The 26,785-nt window shown below is 35.2% G+C and overlaps 1 protein-coding gene and 1 pseudogene across 1 annotated transcript; both read right to left on the bottom strand.

Moving 5' to 3' along the window:
• Nucleotides 1-16,368: 16,368 nt before the first annotated feature.
• LOC145571923 (alkane hydroxylase MAH1 pseudogene) lies at nucleotides 16,369-18,197 on the bottom strand (annotated as a pseudogene).
• Nucleotides 18,198-26,155: 7,958 nt separating this feature from the next.
• On the bottom strand, nucleotides 26,156-26,575 carry LOC145570825 (uncharacterized). The gene has a single exon (XM_081629955.1). It carries the CDS (start codon nucleotides 26,573-26,575, stop codon nucleotides 26,156-26,158), a length of 420 nt encoding a protein of 139 aa, XP_081486081.1.
• Between the last annotated feature and the right edge of the window lie 210 nt (nucleotides 26,576-26,785).

Genomic DNA, 26,785 nt, shown 5'->3' with positions numbered 1-26,785 from the left:
GTTCATTGAAGATGTGAAGTTCAAGATCGCATCTAGCTTAGCATATTAGTCAATTTTGGAAAAAAAGTCATCATAGCTGTACGTTAATGATGTATCAATGTTGGGCATCATATAACACAAAATCATATCACTGCCGGGTAAGTGGTCAAACCATGCGTCAATTATTCCACGAAAATCATGACAAAACTGAAAAAGCCTCAAATTATATATGTACATTAGAATAAGTAGTACTACTCCATAAAATATTCATATTCCATTTTTTTAACTACTATATATGTCGTGTAATGACAATAATCGTAACACATTTAGACATTGCAAAAAGCAACACATTGTCGTCATTATGTACACCTTACAAATATTACTAATTAATGTCGGACGCAAATCACTTAGTATGAAGCCAAAATATATCATTTGCTTCGTTTGTTTCTATGAATGACGCAAATAAGGCAAAGCAAATGAACGTTTTTCTAATAGTGAGCATGACTACTAAATAACTTGTACTATGGATTACTCCATCAAATGTATCAAGCTCAAATCAGGAATCAACACGATATGACACAATTCGGACCTCAAAATATTGGCCTGAATTAGTGTCAAGGGTTTACGAAAAATTTAATTAAACGAGTCAACACGACACGACACGTCTTATTAACCAGGTTGGGTTGTTAGTACTGATAATTTCAATACAAAATTAACACGAATTACCCCTCTTAAGAAAAATGACCAAAAATTTATGATAATTTTTTGAGTGAGGCTAACATATTTACTTAGAACACGATAACACGATATGAACTAGACACGAAATGAGGAGGGTAAGTGTTAATACCTCTTTTGAGACGAATAGTTAAACTGTACGGGTCAACAACTCAACACAACACTAGGGGTGGCAAAAGCTAACCCGGCCCGATAACCCGACACGAACCCGACCTGAATTTAGCGGGTTAGGATTGAGATTTTCAACCTGAAAAATTAAATGGGTCGACACGAACCCGACCTGAAAATTAAATGGGTTAGGTTAAGGTTGAAAATTCCAACCTGAAAACGTCCAATATAACCCGAAAAAATTATTGGGTTGAAATCAGGTCGGGTTAATTCGAACCTCACCTGAATAACCCGAAAACAAATCAGGATTAAACATTTTAAAAAGCTCTAAATAAAGTAACCAGCCCAAAAAAGGCAATAACAAGGACACATGTGAAAAAAGACTTTCTCTCTCTAGAAGGAGCCTCTCTCTCTAAACCTCTACAATGGCGAGGAAACGAGTGAACAAGGAGTCGACTAGAGTACGAGGGAGTCAAGAGAAATCTGAGATTTGTGAAGGAATTGAGCTTGCGAATCCATTGGCTACAGTTTCGAAGACAAAATCGAGGATGAATGGGGAGGGTATTCCGCAATTGAACTTTGATGATGCTGATGAATTGGAGAATTTCATACTTTCACCTGCGCAATCAATTCAGGAATTAATTCAAGGGTCTAGGCAGAAGTCTCAGCTGAATGAATGGTTGAATGTGTTTGCTCCTTCAAGTGGTACTGTGCGATTGGAGGAAAACAGAGTATCTGCGTCTGAGGTAAGTAATTTGAAGCCTAGATTGCAATTATCTGTTGATGATGTTTCTGAGGAACTTGAATACTGGAATTTGGGGGTTGTTGCTTATGTTTTGGGTAATAATAATCCATTTCTTTCTGCGTTTCTGGGTTTTTGTAAGAGAATTTGGGGGTGATAAGAATGTTGATAAAGTAATTCCGCTGAAAAAGGGGGTTTTCTTGATTCGATTATTGAATGTGGAAACTAGAGATAAGGCTTTGAGTGCTTTGCATGTTATGTTTGATAGAAGAACTGTTTTTCTGAAACAATGGGTTGATGGAATGGAGTTTAATGTCTCTGAATTTTCGAAAATACCAGTATGGGTTCAATTGCCTAATCCTCCTCTGAAGTATTGGGGAAAGTCTTGCTTAGAGAAGATAGTTGGTTTGATTGGGGTTCCAATTAAACCAGATTCTGCTACGCAATTGAAGGATAGGGTTGCTTATGCTAGATATTTGGTGGAGGTTGAATTGAACGAAGAATTTGTGGAGTCCATTGAGTTTGTTTCTGAAGCTGGGGAGATTTTTCATCAGAAGGTAGAGTTTGAATGGAAACCCAGTAAATGTGACACTTGTAAGAAAAGGGGGCATATGAGCAAGGATTGTAGGGTGGTGCAGAAAGTGTGGCAGCCCAAGAAGAATCATGTTCAGAATGAAAAGTTGCAGGATACTCGGGTGATGAATGATAATGGGAATGATAATGGGAATGAGGAGGTCGACAATGATGAGTGGAAGCCTTCTCGGGAGAAGCATAGAAGTAAGGTTCTTGGTGAGACAATTGCTTGTCCTGTTCCTATCAGGAATTCCTTTGCAAACTTACAGTTGGATGAGATAGTGCAATTTGGAGATGTGAATGAATCTGGAATGGGGATATTGGGTGCTACTCTTGGGAAGAGAGTAGAATTAAACCCATATCATGGATAGTGTTCTGATTTGGAATATTAGGGGCTTAAATAGCCTTGAGAAGCAGAAGAAAATTGGTAATTTCCTTTTGCAGAATAAGATTGGGTTATGTTGCTTGCTGGAAACTAAAATAAAAGTGGGGAATTTCCCTATCATTCATAATAGTATGTTTCAAGGGTAGTGTTTAGCCACTAATTTTAGTAAGGTGAAAGGGGGGAGGATTTTAGTGGCTTGGTTACCTAGTTTTTTTCAGGTGAATGTTGTGCATACCGAGAGACAGTTGATGCATTTAACTGTTAAGAACCTGACAGGTAATGTGTCTTTTTCTTTCACAGTTGTGTATGGCATGAATGATGGGAAAGAGAAAGAGGAGCTTTGGGAAGGTATTAAAGGAATTCATGATAATTTGATGGGTCCTTGGGTGATTTCTGGAGATTTCAACTGTCCTCTCAATTTTGAGGATAGATTGGGCAGAAGTATTTCTCAGGGGGAGGTGATGCATTTTAGAAATTGTGTGCATTATTGTGGTTCAAGTGATTTGAATAAGATGGGGGCTACTTTCACTTGGAATAACAAGCAGCTGAATGAAGATAGGGTCTATAGCAGAATTGATAGAACTTTGATTAATGAAGATTGGGGTATTCAATACCCTGATTCTTATGTTCATTATATGCCAGAACTTTGGTTTGATCATTGTCCAGCAGTGATGAGATTAGTTGATCAGCATTCCCAGAACAGAAAGTCTTTTAGATTCTTGAATGGGTGGGTTGAGCATGATAAGTTTCAAGATATTGTTAAGGAAGTGTGGAGCACTAATGTGAAGGGTATCCCAATGTATAGGATGCTTGTGAAATTAAAGAAGCTTAAGTATGAATTGAAAAAGTTGAATAGAGTGGAGTTTTCTGAGTTGGATGTGAGATACTGGAAACTAAAAGGTGAGATTGGTGAGATTCAGGATAAGCTGCAGAAGTGTCCTGATAATGTAAATCTGAGAAGTTCTGAAGCTGTGAAGTTAAGTGAGTTTTGTGAAGTGAAAAAGCATTATTTTGCTGAGTTGAGACAGAGGGCTAAGATTAATTGGCTGCAAGTAGGAGATGATAATACTGCCTTTTTCCACAGAAGTATTAAATTGAAAACTTTTAAGAAAAAGGTTGTGACTGTGAAGAATGAGATGGGGGAGGTGTGTGATAGTCCAGATAGCATTGTTAAAGGTTTTGTGGACTATTATAAAAAGCTTTTGGGTACGGATGTTGGGGATAGAGTGATTGTTAATGTTGATGTGGTGAGAAAAGGGTATGTGCTTACTGAGGAGCAAGTAAAGCTTATTGATCTTCCTTTTACCAAGAAAGAGGTTAAGGCAACTTTATTTTCAATCCCTGATGATAAAGCCCTAGGTCCTGATGGGTACTCTAGCTGCTTTTTCAAGAAAGCTTGGGGGATTGTTGGGGAGGAGTTTACTGAAGCAGTGTTGAATTTTTTTTTAGAATGGTAGGTTGATTAAGGAAGTGAATTGCACTACTCTTTCTCTGATTCCTAAGATTGAGCAGCCTGAGTCTGTGGTTGATTTTAGACCCATTGCATGTTGTAATGTGGTTTATAAGTGCATTACTAAGCTCTTGTGTTTGAGACTGAAAGTAGTGCTTCCTGATCTTATTTCTCATTCTCAGACTGGTTTTGTGGAAAATAGACAGATCATCCATAATATAAGTATTATTCAAGATTTGGTCTATAATTATGGAAGAAAGAATGCTCCAAGTAGTTGTTTGTTGAAAGTTGATATTAAGAAAGCTTATGACTCAGTTAAATGGGACTTTCTTGAGGAAATGCTTAGTGCTTTTGGCTTCCCTGGAAAGTTTGTCAAGTTAATAATGACTTGTGTTTCTACTGCTGCTTTTTCTTTGAATATAAATGGTGGTTTGGAAGGTTTTTTTCAAGGCAAAAGGGGTTTGAGGCAGGGGGATCCTATGTCTCCCTTGCTGTTTATGCTCTGTATGGAGTACTTGTCTAGACTTTTGATGTGTGTGGGTGAAGATAAAAGGTTCCAGTTTCATTCTAAGTGCAGAAAGTTGAAGCTGAATCATTTAGTGTTTGCAGATGATCTCATATTGTTTAGTAAGGGTGATAAAAAGTCCGTCTCTCTGCTTTTAAGAAGCTTAGCCACTTTTGCTGCTTCTTCAGGTTTAGTTGCTAATAGTGGTAAATGGAATCTTTATTGCTGCAACATGAATCCTGCTGAGAAGAAAGAAATCATTGAGGAGTCTGGGTTTAAAGAAGACTTTCTGCCTTTCAAGTATCCACTAGTGGAAAAAATCTCATTCGTAACAGGCTATTTGTAACGGGCAAAGCTTTGCCCGTTACAATTAAGATATTCGTAACGGGCAAAATAGTGTCCGTTACGAATACGTATGTATTTGTAACGGACAAATTAGTGCCCGTTACGAATAAATAAGTATTCGTAACGGACACTATTTTGCCCGTTACGAATACTATATTACACGTACAAATGCCCAAACTTGGCCCAACTTGGAGGAGCCCATTAGGCTTTTTATTAGGGTTTCACGGCTATCACTCCCTCTCTCTCTGGCCTCTCCTCTCCTCTCCTCCCTGTCATTCACCTGTTTCTCTCATTTCGAACTCAGTCTTCTCTCCTCTCCTCCATCAATCTTAGGCTTTGTTTGGTTTATTGTTAGTAAAGGAAAAGAAGAGAAAGGAAAGGAGGGGAAAAGAAAGGAAGAGAAGGGAAAAGAAGGAGATTTTATTTCCAATGTTTGGTAAATGAAATGTAATGAAGGGAAGAGAAAGGAAATATGCTTTTATTTTCTCTTTCCAGTCAAATTCCTCCAAATTTGGGAGGAAAGGAAAGCTGAAAATTTGTAAAGAGGTTTTCCTTTCACTTCCCTTCCTTTCCTTTAAATTTTCATGTCATTCATCAAACCAAACATGGGAACATATTAAAACCTTTTCCTTTCTTTTCTTTTCCTGCCAAATCCCTTCAACCAAAAAGGGCCTTAGAGAAAAAATATTTAAATTCGGGGTTTTGATTTGCTTGATAGATCCAAGGGTTTATTAACGGGGTTGCGCCAGATCCTTCTCAAGGTTTTTCCTCAATGCTACCAGAAGAGACGGGGGTTTATTGACGGGGGTTTCAAATTTGCGCAACAATTTCTGGGCAGCGTGTTGTTGTGGTTCGTTGCGAAGAGATCGCACTTTCTGGTGGTCTTATTAGGCAGAAGATGAAGTATCTTCGTTTTCTTCGTAAGAGGATGAACACCAAACCTTCTCATGGTCCTATTCATTTCTGTGCTCCTTCTAAGATCTTCTAGCGTTTTGTTCGAGGGTATTTCCTACTTTTCTCTGGATTTTTTGTTTTTCGATCTATTTTATTTGGTATTTTATATGTTTGATTGATACATAATGATATAGGATTGCTTCTATGTTTGAGAAATGTAATTTGTTTCATGATTTTTTTGCGATTTTTCACTTAATTTATTTATGCTTGAAAATTGGATGTGAATTTATATAATTTTACTATACTACTATAATGACATTTCTAATTTTGTGTTTTGGGTTGCTTTTTTTGGGAGAAATTTCAGTTTAATGTGTCGGCTATAATTTTTTTTTTATTTTTTTAAAAAAAATTGGATATATCTATAGCGAAATTTCTGCGAATGGAGACTGATTGGATTTATCATAATAATGTCATTTTCTTTTTATTTTTTTGTCTAATTTGTTTTTTTTTTGGGTTAGTGAAAAAATAGTGACCTTGTATTATAAATCTGTGGCTTAATCTATGGGTAATAACTAATAAGTCAAAGTATTGATAAATTGTGTTTATTTCCATTTTTGAGCATCTTTTATGATTATTTTTTTTCATTATATTGACTGTTTCTATGTGTATCTGAAAAAAATTAAATAATAATTTTTGAATTTTTTTTTTTAGGTTTTGTGTGTGTTGATGTGTACAGTGGTAGAGTTGATGAAGGAGAGATTTGCAAAGTTGTTGTTGGGAGGGGACATGTCTGGTGGTGGAAAGGGTGTTTGTACTGCTCTTGCTATCTTAAATGCAATTACCAATCTTGCTGGTATAATTACTTTGTTTTATTTAACATTGTTTGATTTTTTGTTGTCTAGTATGTTGATGATATTTTAGTCTGATTTTGGTTTGTTTGTTGAAATTGGGTAGCTACTGTATTTGGGGAGTTATGGAGATTCGAGCCAATGGCGTCGTAGAGGAAGAAGATGTGGTGCAGAGAAATGGAGTGGTTGTTATGTGTGAGTGACTCGATTGTTGAATTAGTCTCGCCGGTACAAGAGTTTCCTGGTGGGGGTTCATTTGAGGTCATGGCAACGAGGCCGAATACAAGCCCTATGTTATCTTTATAAGATATTCTTGCCTTTCTTTGCTATAGTTATTATCAAATTTAAAGTCTTTATTTTGGGTTCTTGTTTGTTATTAAATGTAGATAAAATTGGATTTGTTTTCTAATTATCAATATTGTTGTTTGACTATCTTTATTTGTCGTTTTTGTCATATTATCTGAATACAAATTGAATTAGTTAATATTGCATGAAATTGTAAATATATTTAATTTATTGGGTAGGACTCCTTTAATAAATAAATTAATCATGAATTTTGAGTTGAGTCGTGAAGGGGAGTCAACATTTTATATTTACATTACTCCCTCCATCCCTTAAAGATCGGCCCATGCCCATTCTAGGGGTACAGCTTTGTAGTTATAGTTTTATAACTGTATAAGGATTTCCTGAGAAACTTTTGGTTAGATGTTCCGCTGTGAGCATTTTTGTGGAAGCATACTCCAACGCAAATATTATGGAAAGCATACTCCAATGTAGTAATAGTCATAATCACCTGTCAATCTAAGTAGGTTGCAGTGGTGAGGCAGTGATATGTGTTTAGGATATTGTAGAGGTTGCTCTAGGTTAGTGCATTAGTGCAGCAGATAAGCAGGCAATGGACTGACTAGTTATCTGAAATGTATCAGTTTCTATGTTACCATGGGGAGTAAAATAAAGTCCTCGCCAACTCTTAGTTAAAGTTTCATGTATGTTGTAATCTTAAGATTACAAGATCGAATCCCTGCTGGTCGTCACGCTGCACGTGCTTAGGGTGAAGATCTTTTACCCTTTTCTTCTCTCTTTCATGTAATCTTGTAAGTAAAGTTGTCATTTTGTCAAGGGCTTTTCACGTTGGCTTGTACTTCTTCGTTCTCTCCTCCTAACTATTTATTAATTATCAATAGTTCCCTCACAATTCCTAGCATGAATTTTGTTCCTCCGTCGAGTAAAGCTTGGTTTGTGGAGGCGGATGCACGATCCGCATGGTGCATCCGCTCCAAAGTACAAAAAGGCGGAATGAACATGTAGGTATATACTAATGTACATAGGCATATAAAAGAACATAGTGTTCATTTATAATTTACATAGACATATACATAAAAGAACATAGTGTTCATTTATAATGTACATCAGATTTTTGTGCAACAATTTTGTGTATTATTTTAGTATAATAATATAATTATTTTTTTTGTATAATGAAATAGATAAATAGTACTATAATTATTTTTTTTACCATACATTAATTACAATCATTTCAATTTTTTTTACCAAAAGTTCACTTTCTCCCCCAAACAAAACTTCAAATCCATTTAAATTCCTCAAACCTCAAGCAAAATTTCAAGAAATTCAAAATTTTGAGTCAAGCCTTGTAGACACCCATTTGTGTCTCCCTAAAACCAAACCCGGTGATGAGTACCTTTCACGTCGAATCATAATCGAATGAAGCAAAAGTGTGGAAAGTTTAATGTTGCGGATAGTTTAAATTTCTTTTCTCTTCTCTCTGTTTTTGAAAACTTATTTTAAGAAAACAGCTAATCCAGCTTGGTTGGTCCATGATATGGGTCCAATAGTAGTGTCGTTGGATGGGGCTTGACAAGAGCTTTCCGACGATACTACAAAAATTTGGCCTTTTAGCAACAGGTGAAATACGTTGGTAATTGCTAAAAATCCGTCGCTGGACATAGCTAGCTACAGATTTATCAACGGAATCACTCCGTTGGTAAAAACCTTGTCGCTAAATGAATTTAGAGACGGAAAAAAAAAATCCGTCGCTGGACTTAGCAACGGGAAAAAAAATCCGTCGCTGGATTTAGCAACGGAAAAAATAAATCCGTCGTTGGATTCGTTGCTAGATTCAGCAACGGAAAAAATATTTTGAATCGAAAAAAAGCTGCTATTTGGGTCGACCTCACTCGGGTCAACCCGACTCGGCTTTCCATGTAACGCTCCTTGAATCTCCAATCGCAATATTACTGTTAGTAGGAGTCGAACCCGTGACCTCAATGTCAAATATTGATACTCTTACCAACTATACCAAATATTATTTGTTTACTTTTACGCACATAATTGATAATAAATGAAAGAAATATTAGAGACGGAATTTAAAATCCATCTCTAGTTTAGAAACGGAATTTAAAATCCGTCTCTAATTTAGAAACGGATTTTCAAATCCGTCCCTAATTTAGAAACGGATTTTCAAATCCGTCTCTAATTTAGAAACGGATTTTCAAATCCGTTTCTAAATTAGAGACGGATTTGAAAATCCGTTTCTAGTTTAGAGATGAATTTAACTTACATAATTCGTCTCTAATGTAATATTTTAAATAATTAGTTTAAAAAATTATCTAGAGACGGAATAAAAAATCCGTTGCTCATATTAGCAACGGAAAAAAAAAAATCCCGTCTCTAACTTAGCAACGGAAAAAAAAAATCCGTTGCTAACTTAGCAACGGAAAAAAAAATCCTTCTCTAAATTTAGCAACGGAAAAAAATCCGTTGATAGATTCATCAACGGAAAAAAAATCCGTTGCTAATTTAGCAACGGAAAAAAAATCCGTTTCTAATTTAGAGACAGATTTTCAATTCCGTTGCTTATTTAGCGACGGAATTTTTAATTCCGTTTCTAAATTAGAAACGGATTTTTAAATTCCGTCTTTAAATTAATTTAGAGACGGATTTTTTGATTCCGTCTCTAATTTAGAAACAGATAAAATTCCGTCGCTAGAATTCCGTTTCTATATGGACATTTTTTTGTAGGGATTATAAGCCTAATTCCGATGAATATTGAGGAAATTATGGTCGATTTACTAAATTGGGCCCGATTTGAGCCTTATATGCGGCCCAATGATCTAGGGGAGGGCCTAATATAGATTTATCATTCTAATGCAATTAGGAATGGTTTTAGTCTTCTAGATTCTTCTAGAAGGTTCTTTTCATTCCTAATTCAATTAGCATTGATAAATTTACTTTTGTTGACTTTTTAGAGTTTTAATTAGAATCAAAGAGCATCTTTGAGGAAAAATACGATTTTAACCTCCTGTACGACAATTTTTATCTAATTTTAAGAAAACGAGTGAATTTCCAGATCAGCGCCAACCGCCAGCTGTAGCGCCTGACGCTACGATTGGCGTTTGGCGCTAATGTTGGCGTTTGGCGCCAATAGCCAGTGTTGGCGCTAATCAGGTTTTATTTGCGCCAGAACTCTGTTTTGATATTTTATCTTTTTGGCTGATTTTCTTTATAAATAACGTCGTAAAAACTCCATTTTCATTCATCAACATTCATCAACAATCATCCACAATCATCTACAATCTACCAATTTACTCTCTCTCTCTCTTTCTAAACTAGCTTCTCTCAAATACAAAAATTCCGCATTCATTAGATCTAGATACACCTAGCCATATTCGAAGTTGCCTTCGCCCTAGACGTGAAAGGTTTAATTTCTAAGGGTTTGGTCCCAAATATTTCTTTCAATTATTATTTAATTGATTTGTTTATTATTTTCCTTGAACTTATTAACGCGTGTATTTTGTTATTAGAAAGAGGTACGAGGCATCAAAGTAAGTACTTTAATGGTTTAATTGATATTATGATGTTATTATGATATTCCTAGTATCATGTCTAGGGTAATTTTAATATCAAGTATGATTAAAAGTATGATGCCTTTTATGTTCTTCCTAATATTTATGATTGTTAGTATCATGTTAGGGTTAAAGCTTTGATTTTTATTGCTTAGTGACATGCTAGGGTTTGTTATTAATCTTGTTAGTCATGCCTAGGATCTTGCTATTATTATGCTTTAACATTATTATGATTATTTTTATGATTTATGATTATGATTGTTATAATTATTGTTATGATGATTATTTTTAATTATGATTGTTATGATTATAATATTACGATTATTTTTATAATTGTTATTATGATTATTATGTTGCTTGATATATATTTATATTTATTGCTTGATCACGCCTTTATGCATGTTTAAAGGGAATTGGTACTTGTAATCACGCTTAATAAGATAATTAATAATCTTGTTTAGGGTTAATTTGATTATAATTCAAGTGATCGCCAATAATAGATTTATTTTGTGCATTAATATTCAACCAACATAGATAAACGGGTTTAGGGTAAACCTAATGATTGCATGTTAGTCAGAAAGCGCACATGAATACGATCTGAATAAAGTAGAGGCCTATTATTAGGGCAGGTTCAATCTCTTTTAGGTAGGATTTGTACCTTCATCCCCGAACCCTATTTGGTTCAAGACCTTATGGAGTTGACGATCTCTTGGATCGTTAAGGGGTGTAACCTTCACCTCGTGAACGGTTTACAAGTTCCTAAAAAAACTTGTTGGCGACTCTTTTGCTCTATCTTCTTTCCCTTTGGACATCACCGTACTTTAGTGTATGATCACAGTGGGGTTCAAGCTAGGGGATTAATGCTTGAAATATTCCCTAAAATTTTTGGCGACTCCACTGGGGAGGATTTCTATTTTGATTCCTGAATTTGTTTCGGCAATGATTTAGAATGAGTGGATGAGACTCGAAACGTTCTAAGTATTTCATGTGCGTAATTTTGATTAACATTATTGTCATATGCATAAAAAAGATCTCATTGGAAAGACCATCCGTAATGAGTTAAAGCATAGGATTTTACACGTAGGAAATTTGAGAAATATCTTTCACAACTAGGACCGAAATAACACTGCGCGAAATTGGAAAATTTTATCGAGCACAGAAAGCTGCCGAGGCATGTAGGAATTAGCATCAGAGACTAGAGCATTGGTGCCAGACATTTAACTGTAGCGACAGACGACAGGCTTGTCGCCAGGCGCTACAGCTAAAACCTGGCGCCAAGCTCTGTTTGCTGGCGCCAAATTCTTCCAATACCGAGCCAGAAATATGCGTTCTAATTTCGACCAGTTTTTCGCATTGTTTGCTCGATCTACTTCCTGATTGAGTTTTTCTCACTTTTCTGAAACCCATATGTGTTCTACATATGGACATAACCCTCTGGGAATTCATGCTCCATCTACCTGATTGAACACTCTAAGCAACAAAGGGTACATCCGAGAATGTTGAATTCACCAAACCATGGAAGCGAGTTTTTTTCAAAACTCGCGGTGTCCCATCCACTCGCGCCAACCCTTCACGGTTAGGCTTCCGCGCGGTGCATCCGGACAATTAACCATGGACCCTATATTGACTAAACCATATCCCGAACTTTAGAGAACTAGAGCCATGGTTAGGTTGCAAATCATTGCATCATATTGTGCCTACTTGACTAATTGTGCATTATTTGTTGTGTATATATATGTTTTCTTAACCTATTGATTGCATGTTAGTCAAAAAGCGCACATGAATACGATCAGAATAAAGTAGAGGCCTACTATTAGGGCAGGTTCAATCTCTTTTAGATTGGATTTGTACCTTCATCCCCGAACCCTATCTGGTTCAAGACCTTATGGAGTTGACGATCTCTTGGATCGTTAAGGGGTGTAACCTTCACCTCGTGACGGTTTACAAGTTCCTAAAAAAACTTGTTGGCGACTCTTTTGCTCTATCTTCTTTTCGTTTGGACGCCACCGTACTTTAGTGTATGATCACAGTGGGGTTCAAGCTAGGGGATTAATGCTTGAAATATTCCCTACAAGCCTTGTTCAAGATGACAAATAAAAACGAAAGGTAAGACCAAATTCGACATTCATACTTGTTTATTTGACATTCATACTTGTTTATTTTGAGTTTGAGTATTTGTTTTTTATAAATTTGATTGAAAATTGTAATATTTGATTTTATTGGGAATTAATTGCGATTTTGATGTGATTTTGTTGTTGCAATGAGAAATAAAATGAAGTTCTTGAAGAAGATCGTCCGATTAATCCATTTTTGAAGAAGAAAGCAAGCCAATAGACAATTTTAGAAAAAGTTGTAGATTCAAATAATACAATGTACATTAAAATACAGTACAATGTTCTTTTTTCATATACTTACATGATGCAAATATTACAATGTACATTAAACATGTAACCAACATTATAACATATATGTTCATTAGAATATAATACAATGTACATTATAATACAATAAAAATGTACTTTTTTATATGCATACATGGTCATTATACCAAATGTACATTTACTATATGAATAATGTTATTTAATATTATCATGTTCTTTACTAATATTACAAATGTTCTTTAGATTTACAAAAAAAACATATAAAACTAGATGTTCTTTATAAAATAGCTATATGTTCTTTATAAAACAACTATATGTTCTTTACGGAACAACTAAATGTTCATTCCGCCTTTTTTATTTAAGAAAACCGGATGCACCAAGCATGGTGCATCCGCCTCCACAGAAAAAATTTCACCGTCGAGTAGTATTTTTATCTAGTGAAGCACGGAGCCCCCCTTCTCAGGCATTCACTAGTTGGCTAAACAAAAGCCAAAGAAGTCGGGTATCTCCTTCAGGTGAGACAACTTCATCCCCGAGCAGCAGTCAAATGAGGGCGTGAATGCGAGATGCGGCCAACCAAATAATCGGCCGGACAAGGCAATTCAAACATTTGGACTCCTGCGTATCCCTTTAAAAAGACTCCTGGAAAGAAGAAAGATAGCTGCTTGGTTTAATTTGTAATATTCTCTCTATTAAATGTGCATACGGGCTTAATTATGATAATTGAAAATAATCACCAAATTTTGTTAAAATATCTGTAGATGATGACACCAAGTCTCACTACAATCCACCATACACTTGGTGCTCCAAGCTTTAGTCAATTCGTATTGCAAATTTATTTCCGGTAAGCATCACGGTAATAATAATCATCATTGCCCACAAAAATAAAGTATTGTTGCTAAATTGGATACATACCACTACTAAAATATGGGCAAATTGCGACCGTTTTTCTACGACCGTCATTAAAACGGTCCTAAAATATGAAATTTACGACCGATTTTTATGCGGTCGCAATTTTACGACTGTTTTCAAACCGTCGCAAAGCTATTTAAATATTATTTTTGTAAAAAAATGTGCAAAATAATTGTAAAAAAAATAAATCAGTTGCAAATAGAAGAAATTACGACCATTTAAGAGTCGGTCGCAATTTTGCGATTGCTTTAATCGGTCGCAAAATGATTATTATTTTTTTAAAAAAATGGGCGGTTAGCCAACTCACCCCAACCCTAATTTCAAACAAGAACATCGCTCCCTCTTCTTTCTCTCTGTTCTCTTTCCTTTCTTTTCTTCTCCTTCTCCCTTTGTTCTTTTTTAACCGGTGATCTCTTCTCTTATTTTGTTCTTATCTCACGGAGTGAAGCCGCTCCATTTTTGTTTTCACTTTCTCCAGATCTGGTGTTTTGTTGTTCGAATTTTCCTCAATAAACGAATTATGGTGTTTGGATTTTCTTCAACAAGCGAATTATTGTTTTCAAGGTCAAATTCGACCATAAAAATTCCAGATTTGGAGTTTTAATGATTGAATTTGAACATGTAAACCCAAAGTCGAAGAAACATTGTAAAAGGTTTGTATATTTTTCTGAAAATATTGTTTGTAATTGTTTATTTTTAATTTTTGTGGTGTTTTTGGATTTTTTGGGTCAGATTTAAGTTTGATGTTTGGTCGAATTTGTGTTTGAATTTTCCATTGATTTTGTTCCAATTGTAATTTGATATTTGTTCATTTTTTTTTCAAAACTTTAGCCTTATTTTCGGTTGGTTTTTAGGTTGATTTTTTGGTTTAATTTGTTTTGTTCATTGTTATGGTTTGAATTTTCAAGGTTAAGTTTTGTGGGTTAAATTTTGTATGTTGAATTTTTGGTTGTAATCCTGTGTGTTTCATTTTTTGGTGTAATTTTGCAGGTTTAATTTTGGGTTGAATGTTTGATTGGGTATTTTGATAGGTTTAATTATTTTGATTAATTCATAGTTTTTTGGGTTATAGGTGGTTATTGGTGGTGTTACTTGTGGGCGGTAGTGGTGGTTTATGGTGGGAATTAAGGCTGTTCATTGGTCCAAGACCGGACCGGATCGACCCGAATTGGACCAAAGAACAAAAAATTTTAAGAACCGAAGACCGGATCGATTAAGTTAGGACCGAACGCGGACCGGACCGAAAGAATCGGTCCAAAACCCGGACCGGACCGCTTTGGACCGATTAAAGAATTTTTTTAAAAAGAATACTAAATTTTTAATAAAGTTAAGGAAAACACAAAAAAAGTATTGGAAAAACTATATTGTAACGTCATTTTTACGTCTTTTTTGTATGTTTAGTGCAAAAAAACTTATAAAGTTAAAATTTACTAAGCTTATTAAGGATAATTTTAAAATTATTTAAGGTTTCACACATATTTTTAAGAAAAAATTATAATCGGTCCGGTCTAAAACCGGTTTTTATAGGGTTTTGGACCGGACCGGACCGAAGACCGGAAAATTGAATTTTAAGACTCGAAGACTGGACCGATTAATTCGGTCCGGTTCGATCCGGGGTGGTCCGGTCCATTTTTTTCGGTCCGGACCGATTTATGAACACCCCTAGTGGGAATTGGTGGTGCGGCTGGGTAGGCAGTGGGGTGTGTTTGGGCTAATTTTTTTTTTTTTATAATTTAAGCGATCGGCAAAAAAAAACGATCGCAATTATTATAAATGTTATTATATAATATTTCATTAGATTCATCATAATGTGTAGTTTCATAATATAATTTTGTTATAATTTTTACTAATTAACAATCAAAGATATTAATGATCAAAGTTGTGTCTCGGCAATGTACCGGTCAAACTGATGCAAATAAAAGAAAACGGAGGGAGTATATCATTCGCTTCATTTGTTTAATGAATGATGCAAATAAGGCAAATCAAATGTCACGTTTTTCTACTAGTGAACATGACTACTAAATAACTTGTACTATGGATTACTCCATCATATCAAATGTAACAAGCTCATCAAATCATGAATCAACACGATACGACACAATCCGGACCTCGGAATATTGGCCTAAATTAGTGTCAAGGGTTTACGACATTTTAATTAATTAAATGAGTCAACACGACACGTCTAATTAAGCAGGTTGGGTCGTTAATGCTCAGAATTTCAACACAAAAGTAACACGAATTACCCCACTCAAGAAAAATGATTAATAATTTATGATAATTTCTTGAGTGAGGCTAACATTTTTACTCAGAACACGACAATACAACATGAACTGGACACGAAAAAAGAGGGTTAGTGTTAAGACCTCATTTGACACGAATAGTTAAACTGTATCGGTCAATAGCTCAATACAATATGAGACGTATTATACGGCGGGTTGGCATTAGTTAGTGTTAAGGTACTCTGACTCGTATAATTTCGAACACGAACATGAGAATGACATGATATAGTATGTTTTTGCCAGCTCTACACAAAGATATGTGAGATTTTATATAATACAAATTCATATTATATAATATCGATTCAACCTATTAGGAAAGATAATTTTACACAAAACATGACATTACTTATTTAATTTACTTGTATATCTTAGAGAACCTTGAAATATTCTATATCACATGTAAGATGTAACAAATCTAACAATGAAAGCAAGGACAAAGTCCATGATTATTTAATATTTGAACCTACGTACATTATATTTGGCACCACATATAATACCTTATGCTTCATATTAATTTTGAGAACGACTTATCTTAACCTTAAAACCATTTTTCATACGAAGAAGTATAGAGAGATCGAGGATAGGATAATATCCTTGCACGGTCTCTATATTGTAGTGTTGGATGATGAAGGCAGCTATAATCTTCATTTGGGTGAAAACCATTTGCTTTCCCATGCAAGACCTTGGCCCTGCACTAAACACCGCAAACTTGTACGATGGCTCACGTTTAATCGTTCCACCTTCAGTTATCCACCTTTCGGGCTTGAACTCGTTGCAATCTTCTCCCCATATCGATTTCATCCTTCCCATCACGTACGTGTTGATGATAATTTCTGTATTTGGATTCACTTGATGACCACTAGGAAGGGTGTCTGGCTCAATTGGTGACTTGTGATTGTATACTAATGATGGATAAAGTCTTAATGATTCACATATTGTAGCATGAAGATATATTAGCTGGTCGCTGAGCTCTTTAAAGTTGCTTAGAAACTTATCATAGTTATTGTTCACTTGTATCATTATTGCATCTAGCTCCATTTTAATCTTGTGAACAACTTGTGGGTTGTTTGAGAGGATGTAAAAAAACCAAGTCAATTCAGAACTTGATGTCTCTCCTCCGGCTAGATAAAAATTTGAAATTGTATCCCTTAAAAATTTATCAATATCATTGTGGCTCTTTGACCTAATAGTGTTTTCATCGGTATCCATAAATAAGGTCAATAGATCTACTCTACTTACCTCTATTTCATTATCCTTTGGCTTAGATGTTGCTTTCTTCATTTCTTCTCTCTTCTTATTTATGCACTTGTAAATAAAGTCATCAAGGATTTTCCACGCTTGCTTGTTCCTCTTCTCTCCTCCTATATTCAACCACCTTTGGAATTTCCATATGCATGTTGGCAATACGTGACGAGTGAAAATGGTGTGTTCGAGATCAGCCACAGCCTTTAGGAGTGGAAAATCAGGCAAATCGATTGAAAGTGATTCCGGATCATGGTCCATCATGATCTTACTCATTGTATCATACGTGAACCTTAAGAATATATTTTGCAGGTCAATCTCAATCGAGTGCTTAGCAACATGATCAAGAAATGGGATGAGTCCATTCTTGACTTTATTCCGTGTTATATAGATCAAAGAGTGGTGGAATTGAGGATGATGGAAAAAAAAGATGAGCCACATTTCGATGGTAACTCCATACATCTGAATCGGAGTTAAGGATCCCATCACCAAGGACGTCAAAGATTTCATTAAATTTGGAACCTTTTATATAAGTTCCAGATTTTTTGCAATTTATATGGTTAAGGTTAGCAGGATCAACGGTTACTAGGATGTGCATGTTGGCAAACCAAGGGCCCATGAAATGGAAATTCATGTTAGAATTTTCCATAAGATGAAAAATAAAGTCATTAATATTATGGACGTTTTTGAGAAGTGCAGGAAGCATCCCAACAAGAGGCCATTTAGTTGGAAGGCCATTTTTATTGCGAAAGATGAAGCAAAATAAAGCAAAAAAAAGGAGGATCGGTGTATTGATCAACATGTAAAATCCCATTAGGAATTATAGTATGTGTTTAGGCAAGGTTTTGCTTGGTTGATGATTATGTGAAAATGTACGTGCTTTTATAGTGTGTGTGTCAGTGTTTTTTATTTATTTATTTATTTATTTTATTTATTTATTTATTTTTATTTTATTTTTATTTTTGAATTGGTGCTTTTATAGTTTTATGAACATGCTTTTTTAATCTTATATTTGTGTAGAAGTTAATGGTGTAGGCCTCACAAAATAAATGACTCATCAAAATCGAATCATTTCATCGTAATTTCAAGTCTATTTCCTAATTTCACATATATAGTTGAACACCCACCTACCAATGCCCTTTTTTTAAGGGACCAACACCTTTTAATTTCAAATGTGTTTTAATTTTTCCCGCAATGTGTGATAAAATCAATTCCGACAATACCACTTTGTCAAAACTTAAGAAATGCAATTGAAAACATCGAAGAAGAAGAAGAAACTGGAGAAATTTTATTAAGAGAGAAGAGAGAATTACAGAAGAATATTGAGCGAAAATTAATTGTTGTTTTTATTACAACTAGCTTCTGTATTTGTAGCCAACTAATTTCAGCTAATAAAAAGAAAAAGAAATATATTAAACTCTCAGGATCTTCTTTTATTCATGTGGGATAATATTTTGAGAAGGTTGTGCTATAAGCACATTTTCAAACTCCCCCTCACATGAATAATCTAGTCCGGCCACTTCTCAAGTTCAAGGATCGATATTCCAATAAAAAACCATACTCCAAATGACATACAAAATGAGTAGTGGTATTTTGTTTAAAATAAGAAATATGAGGAGTAGTATTCCCTTATAAAGTGTTTAATTCTCTTTCTCTTCATTTATCAATGCATGTAGTATACTCAAATGTGTTGTTTGGGAATATTACACTTCAACATATTGTACTGATAATACTACCTCCGGTACACATATATGCAACTTTGGAGCTCTCACGGAACCCATGACAAAATTTGATAATAGTTAATTAATGAATTAAAGAGTATGAGACAGAATAAAGAAAGTCAACTAGACCTAGACAAGCACCTAGTTGGATGTCTGATTATGACTATAGAATGTGAAACAAGACTTCTAAGAAGGCAAATTTACCACATTGGTGTAATTTGGTATGCTATACTAGCATTCCTCCTTCTAAGAAAGCTTTGGCAACATCAATTGCTTCCAATATGAAAGAGCCTACTACTTACAAAGAAGCTGCAAAATATTTAGAATGGGTTGATGCCATGGGAAAAGAGTTAGAAGCTCTTGAAAAGAATCATATATGGGAGATAGCAGATCTACCTAAAGGAAAGAAGCCCATGGGATGTAAATGAGTGTTCAAAATTAAGCTCTGATGGAACCATAGAGAGATTCAAAGCCAGACTTGTTGCAAAAGGCTATACATAGAAGTTTGGGATTGACTATGAAGAAACATTCTCACCAGTGGTCAAAATGACTATAATTACATATGTGATTGCTCCGGCTACAAGCAAATGATGGAATATTTATCAGCTAAATGTTAACAATGCTTTTTTTGTATGGGGATCTACATAAAGATATATACATGACCTTGCCTGAAGGGTTGTAGCGTTCTTTATAAATATCTATATTGTTCTTTTTTTGGCCCATGTTCTTTAAAATATGTCTAATGTTCTTTCCGAGTGCACCATGCGCATGGTGCAGTCGGGTGCACTATAGGGCAGTCATCAAGCGACGAATGTGCAAAGCCACAGCCCGATTGCTCACGCGTGTTTACATATGGTTATTTCAGGGCGGCAATTGTTTTGTGTGTTTTTTGAGCTTCTTTTTCGATATCTATGGTGGTATATTTCGCTTCTAATATAGTGGGTCTCAGCTCCCAAACCATGACACAACAAAAGGAGGTTTCATAATATATAACAATCATTGTAAGGAAGTTCTTAATTGTCTAATTGTTGTTCTTGATTACAATAGCTATTTTCCCAACATTTCGGTGTCTAAAAGAATTAAACTTTTTTTTTTTCTTTCAAGTTGATTTATTTTTCGGATTTGCATGGAGATGTGAGGATATACTTTACCTACTTTACCCAATAGGCAATATATTTTTATTTGATATCTACTGATGACTACCGTTTGATCTCTCTTGCGTTTTTTTTTGTTTTTATCTTTTTCTTTTCATGGTTGACATTGTTTTTATCTTGTGTTTTAATTTATTTATTTATTTATTTATTTATTATTATTTTTTTGTGTGTGTGTGTGAAATAGGAATCAATGTCAGCCATAAAATTTATATCTAATACTTGATTCACTTCCAATTATTTTTCAATAAGTAAACCTAGGCCAGCATAGCATTATGTTCATGGGCGGAGTCGGGGGGCTGGTGGGAGGCCCGGCCCACCGTGGCCCAACTGGCGATCCATTTATTGTATATATTTAGCATTTTTAATGGTAGCTTAGTGGTTGAGCGCTCAGCATCAGTAATAAATTGACCTACAAGTCACGTGTTCGACTCTCGCGGGTGTTACTATGTGTACATTATTTTTATCTTTTATTTATTTTTTAATTTTATTCACTAATTCTTTTACAAGTATTACGTTTTTTTTTTACTTGAAACTTACTGGTAGAATTCATTACTTCTATATTCTTTTATTTAATCTATTTTCCTTTTACCCCTTCCATCAATCTTTTTTTATTACTTTGTCAATTGTTTTGATTCTAAATTACTTATATTATTTTTCCTATATTTCTAATTGACTAAATCAGTAAATTGCATACCTTAATTATATTTTTTTAATTATCATATATTTTAATTTATTTTTGTGCAAATGAACCACAAAAGCAATATCAAACATATCGTAAACAAACCTTCGCTTAGCTTTAATCAATGAGGCAAGTCGTCAAGTCATCATTGGTTGAATGATTGTAATTTTGAATATTTTGATGAAATAATGTTGTGTTGCTTAATAAAATAAAGTCACCTCTAATTTATAATATTGCAAATACCGCAAAAGAAAATATTGTGTAATGAGAAAATCGTATGAAATAGAGTACTGTTTACTTAATAAGTCTCGACCTTCCCATATTATAATTCCTAGCTTCGCCCCTGATTATGTTGTCAGGAATTATTCAATGTGCGGCTCATCTGCATGCATGTCCTGTGTAGGGGTGTTCGCGGTGCAGTTTGGATCATAAACCGCACCAAACCGCAAAAGTGCGGTTTGTAATTTTTTCAAACCGCACTTTTAAAAAAAACGCACCAAACCGCACCGCAAAATGCGGTTTGGGTTTGGTGCGGTACGGTTTGCGGTTTAACCGTATTTTATTAAAATTGTAATTTTTCTTTTAAAAACAAAACTTTTATTTTATTTTATAATTATTAGTTTATAATTCAAATATTAAACTCTTTTAATTAATCTTTAATTAACTAATAGTTAAAGATTAGCTCATATAATTTAATTCTTTTATATAATTTTAATGAAAATATAGTATAAAAATCGTAAACCGCATTAAAGTGCGGTTTGGTCTCAATATTTTTTGAAACCGCACCAAACCGCAAACTGCAGTTTGGTCATTTTAAAAAACCGCACCGCAAATTTCAAACCGCAAACCGCACCAAACCACAAAATTGCGGTTTGGTGTGGTCTAAACCGCACTCTGTACAGCCCTAGTCCTGTGTATGAGTAGAGTAGTCAAATAATGACCCAATCCACCCGATTCAAAATTGACCCGAAATTAACCAAATTTAAATTTCAACTTGTATGGTATTAGGAAAGATATGATACTATATTTACACTATATGACAATATATTATTTGTTATGACAATATATTATTTTCTAGATTATCTTAGGAAGGGATAGTTAGTTTCCTAAGCTTGATAAGATTTGTTGATATCTTTTCCTTTACTCCCAGATCCAGCAGCTTATAGAAGACTTGTTGGGCGCTTGGTTTACTTGGGTGTCACTCGCCCCGACTTAACTTACTCCGTGCATGTTCTATCACAATTTATGAAGGCTTCACAACAAGAGCATTGGGAGGCTGCTTTAAGAGTAGTACGCTACCTGAAGTGTACTCCAAGCCAAGGGATCTTACTACGATCGGACAGTGAGCTCACGTTGCAAGGATGGTGTGACTCCGACTGGCAGCGTGTCCCCTTACACGTCGCTCTTTTATTTTCATATATTGTAAGGATACTATCATCTCTTTCCTAATATATGGACTCAATAATTTAATATGACTCATATTTAAAATAAATCCGACCCAATCTCATTAAACCTGACCCTCAAACCTCATGATTTTTTTCCACCCTCAGTTGGTAGCATTTGAAGTTTTGAACTCCATACCTTTAGAATTTGAGGTATGAAAATTATCAAATGAGCCAACACATTGTCGGTAATGTATGAGGATATGAGCTCTCACAAAAATAGTCACACATACTAGCTGTACAAATGAATTATACACACATCAATAATGCTGATGCTAACAAATAAAGCATGAAATACGCAATGAGCCAATGACCACGAAATGATTTTTAAAACAGAGATCCAACAAAAATGGGTTGTGATCTTAAATGCTTTGTTGAACTTAAAAGTTAAGAAAGAGATATTCGGAGTATTAATTAATTAGAGCAAAACTATTACCCCACACAAATCTTAAATTTTTGTATGTGGCTGGCCACACGGTGTGGCCAGCCACAATTTTTATTTTTTTTTTAAAATACCACAACTTTTCTCTCTCCTTTTTTTTTTTAGCTTCTTCTCCAAGCCAAATCACACATCACCAACAAGCATATCTCTACTTCACACATTTTCTATCTCCTCTTTTCTTAGCTTCTTCTTCAAGCCAAACCACACATCACCAACAACCATATCTCTACTCTACCCATTTTCTCTCTCCTCTTTGCTAAATTGCTACAATTAAAGCTCGAAATTGTAAAAATTGGGTGTCAAATTGTTGTGAAAAATTGCGATTAATTATCCTTAAGATCATGAACAACATTTGAAATAGTGAAATCGATGAGAACCAAAGAAATTTGAGCTCCTTTTCTTTGTGGAATCTCAAATCGAACACTCTACGTCAAAAATTGTAGGGTGTTACTAGTTTGGTCAGGGGTTACTTGTAGGGTGTTACTGGTTTGGTCAGGGGTTACTTGTAGGGTGTTACTGGTTTTGGGCAGGGGTTACATGTTGGGTGTTACTGGTTTTGGTCAGGGGTTAGGTTACTTGTAGGGTGTTACTGGTTTGGTCAGGGGTTACTTGTAGGGTGTTACTGGTTTTGGTCGGGGGTTACTTGTAGGGTGTTATTGGTTTGGTATGGGGCCTACAAGCAACCCTTTTTTTTTTTTTGAAACCAACCTACAAGCAACCCTTGAATAAGTAACAAGTAACCATTGAATAAGTAATTCATACAAGTAACCTTAAAAGTAACTCATATAAGTAACCCTTGAATAAGTAACAAGTAACCATTGAATAAGTAATTCATACAAGTAACCTTAAAAGTAACTCATATAAGTAACCCTTGAATTAATCCATACAAGTAACTCCTAAAAAAAAAGTACCCTTGAAAAAAAAATATAAGTAACTCCAGAAAAAAAAATACAAGTAGCCCCTGAAAATACAAGTAGCCCCTGAAAATACAAGTAATCCTTGAATAACTAATCCATACAATTAACCCCTGAAAAAAAAATCCTGAAAATACAAGTAATCCTTGAATAACTAATCCATACAATTAACTCCTGAAAAAAAAAAAATACAAGTAACTCCTGAAAAAAAAAATACAAGTAACTCCTGAAAAAAAAATACAAGTAACTCTTGAAAAAAAAAATACAAGTAACCTCGGGAAAAAAAAATTACAAGTAACTCTTGAAAAAAAAAATACAAGTAACCCCTGAAAAATACAAGTAACCCTGACAAAACCAGTAACCCCATTATGCGCGTGAACAGTAACCCCGTTATACGCGCGTCAGAATCCGTTATTTTTACTGACTTGGCAGCAGGCCACACGGTGTGGCTTGCTGCACCAAAAAAAACTCTAAATCTTAATTACTTTCAAAACTATCTTTTTATCTTTTCACTTTATTGTTTGTCTCACAAAAAATAATTTTAGATGAGGGGAAATTGGAGGAATTATTAGGTTTTTTGTTACTCTATTTCTCAAGGCACGATAACATTGTATCTTATGAAAAGGTGCGTAGGATTTTCAACAGAACGAAAAAAAAGAAAAGAAAAAGGAAAAAAGAATAGAAAGATTAAAGTATTTGTTGCCTTTTTTTTTTTGACAAAAGTATTTGTTGTCTCTACTTTGGCTAAAAATTTGTTTGTGAAATTGTATTATTAAAAAAGTTTATTTATCATTATAATGTACTTTCTCCATTTTCTTTTACTTGCAACACTTTCTTAAAAAAAAAAATGTCACAATACTTGCAACACATTATAAAAGGAAAGTTACTTTAGGGAAAAACTATACTATTTCCCTTATTTAAAGCACATGGCCCACTAAATTACACTCCTAACAACCACTCATCCTATTTTAAAGTTTATTATATCATGTAAACCCCACCTTTCTTAATTACCGTGCTAAAGGGTGTGTTGCATCTAAAATAAAACGGAGGGAAATTTAAATAAAGCCCGTGCGATGCACGGTTTGTTTGAATTTGATGAAATAGTTTTTATTTATATACATTTATGTGCTAAAATTTGTTATGTATTTAGATAAAATTTCTCATATCAAAAGATAATATTTTATATTTAATTAATTAAACTGGAAAATCTCATTTGTCAATTTTGCTTACGTGTCATTTAAATTATTTAATTCTAAAAAAAAATAATAATCTTGTATTTAATTGACTACCACTAAAATTTATTATGGGGCGCGCTGAAAAAATTAAATCCTACCTGCCTCTCTAAAACCTATTTTATATATATATATATATATATATATATATATATATATATGTATATATGTATGTATGTATGGTCCAGAGATCTAATCTAACCTTTATTTTTAATTTGTTTATTCTTTTGGCTTAGATGTTTCTTTCTTCTCTTCCTATTTATGCGCTTGTAAGAAAATTAAAGTCTTCGCCAACTCTTAGTTGGAGTTTTATGTATGTTGTAATCTTAAGATTACAAGATCCAATCTCTGGCGGTCATGTTGCACATGCTTAGGGTGAGGATCTTTTACCCTTTTCTTCTCTCTTTCAAGTAATCTCATAAGTAAAGTTGTCATTTTTTCAAGGGCATTCCACGTTGGCTTGTACTTCTTAGTTCTCTCCTCCTAACTATTTATTAATTATCTATCATGCTTATTCAATGTCGGTAATTGTTCCATCATAACCTAGCATAAATTCCGTTCCTCCGTAGACTGGTGCTTTTATCCACTGAAGCACGAGAACCCCCCTTCGGCTAAACAAAAGCCAAAGAAGTTAGGTATCTCCTTCAGGCGGGACAACTAAATCCCTGAGCGACAGTCAAACAAGGGCGTGCATGAATGCGAGATGCCAGCGGAATGATCAGCCGGACAAGGCAATTCAAACATTTGGACTCCTGCGTATCCCTTTAAAAAGACTCCGGGAAAGAAGAAAGCTAGCTTATCCGGTGTAGATAGCCCCGGTGAAGAATAAGCAACAGCAAACTCCGTTGGCGTCATAGGTGGACCGTACATAGGGGACCCAATGTAGTAGGCTTGCTGTGGGTGTTGAGTGTCGAGCCTCTGCTGAAATTGGCCCATTGTAAGAAAGGGGGCTGGTGGGATAGCCCATTGAGGCCAAGGAATTTGTTGTTGTTAGGCCCAAGGTTGACCAATTGGTCCAGTAGCTTGTTGAGAAGCTTGAGGTGGTGCGTTTGGTTGTTGTTGATGTTGCTGTGTGCCACGACCTTGGCCACCACGGCCCTGCTCTCGGCCTTTGCCTCGGCCGCCCTTGCCTTCGCCCCTGCCGCGACCTGAGCCGCCGCCACGTCCACCGCCAGCAGGCTGCGGCTGTTGTTGCTGCGCTGAATCTGCAACGTTCTGCTGCTGTTGTGCAACAAAGGATGGAGGACACTGGAGTGGTTGTGTCATTGTTCCGGTGCGACTCCTCCAAGAGAAGCCTTGATCGTGCGTTGTTGAAGGAAGGCAATGGGTCGGTCTAAGCGATCATAGTTGCAACCGTATCATAACCGGTTTTGTTGAGTCCGGCAACCATACAAAGCACTAATTTCTGGTCGGAGATTGGCTGATCGACGTTTGCAAGTTGATTGGCAATGCTCTTTAATTGCTGGCAGTAAGCAGTCGCATTCGGGAAAGAATCCAGGTGGATTGCATTGAGTTGAGTTTCAAGAAACACCGCCCTCGTGCTCTTATTATCTTGGAATATATCCTTGAGACGATCCCATGTTTGTTGAGCTGTAGACTTGCGAACAAGAATTGTTTCAAGAAGATCGGTGGATATTGTGCCATAAATCCACTGTTTCACGATTGCGTCCAAGCGATCCCACAAAGAGTCAGAGACATTGGAAGGACGAGGCACTTTGGGATCAATGTGATTTAACACATTGTATGCAACCATGTGATTTTCAAACAACTCCACCCAATTAGAATATTGGACTTTCTCAAAGTCTAGAGTAAGGAGGATGGCGTTCTTGATGTTGTGACGGTGAGTGCCAGATGGAACTCGTTAGAAGGTGGAGGAGGTGGCGGAGGAGGGGACTCATCATCCTTTGCCATAGGTAGCTCAATACGCAGTGAGCAAAGAATCAAGAAATTAAAAAATTTCGAA

This window comes from Chenopodium album, chromosome 12, assembly GCF_948465745.1.
Source record: "Chenopodium album chromosome 12, dcCheAlbu1.1, whole genome shotgun sequence".
Lineage (NCBI taxonomy): Eukaryota > Viridiplantae > Streptophyta > Magnoliopsida > Caryophyllales > Amaranthaceae > Chenopodium > Chenopodium album.
This window is presented reverse-complemented; position numbering and strand designations above follow the sequence as displayed.

Bases quoted from the DNA above. Each gene is read 5' to 3' on its own strand.
- LOC145570825 (XM_081629955.1), bottom strand. From the start codon at position 26,575: ATGGTTGCATACAATGTGTTAAATCACATTGATCCCAAAGTGCCTCGT.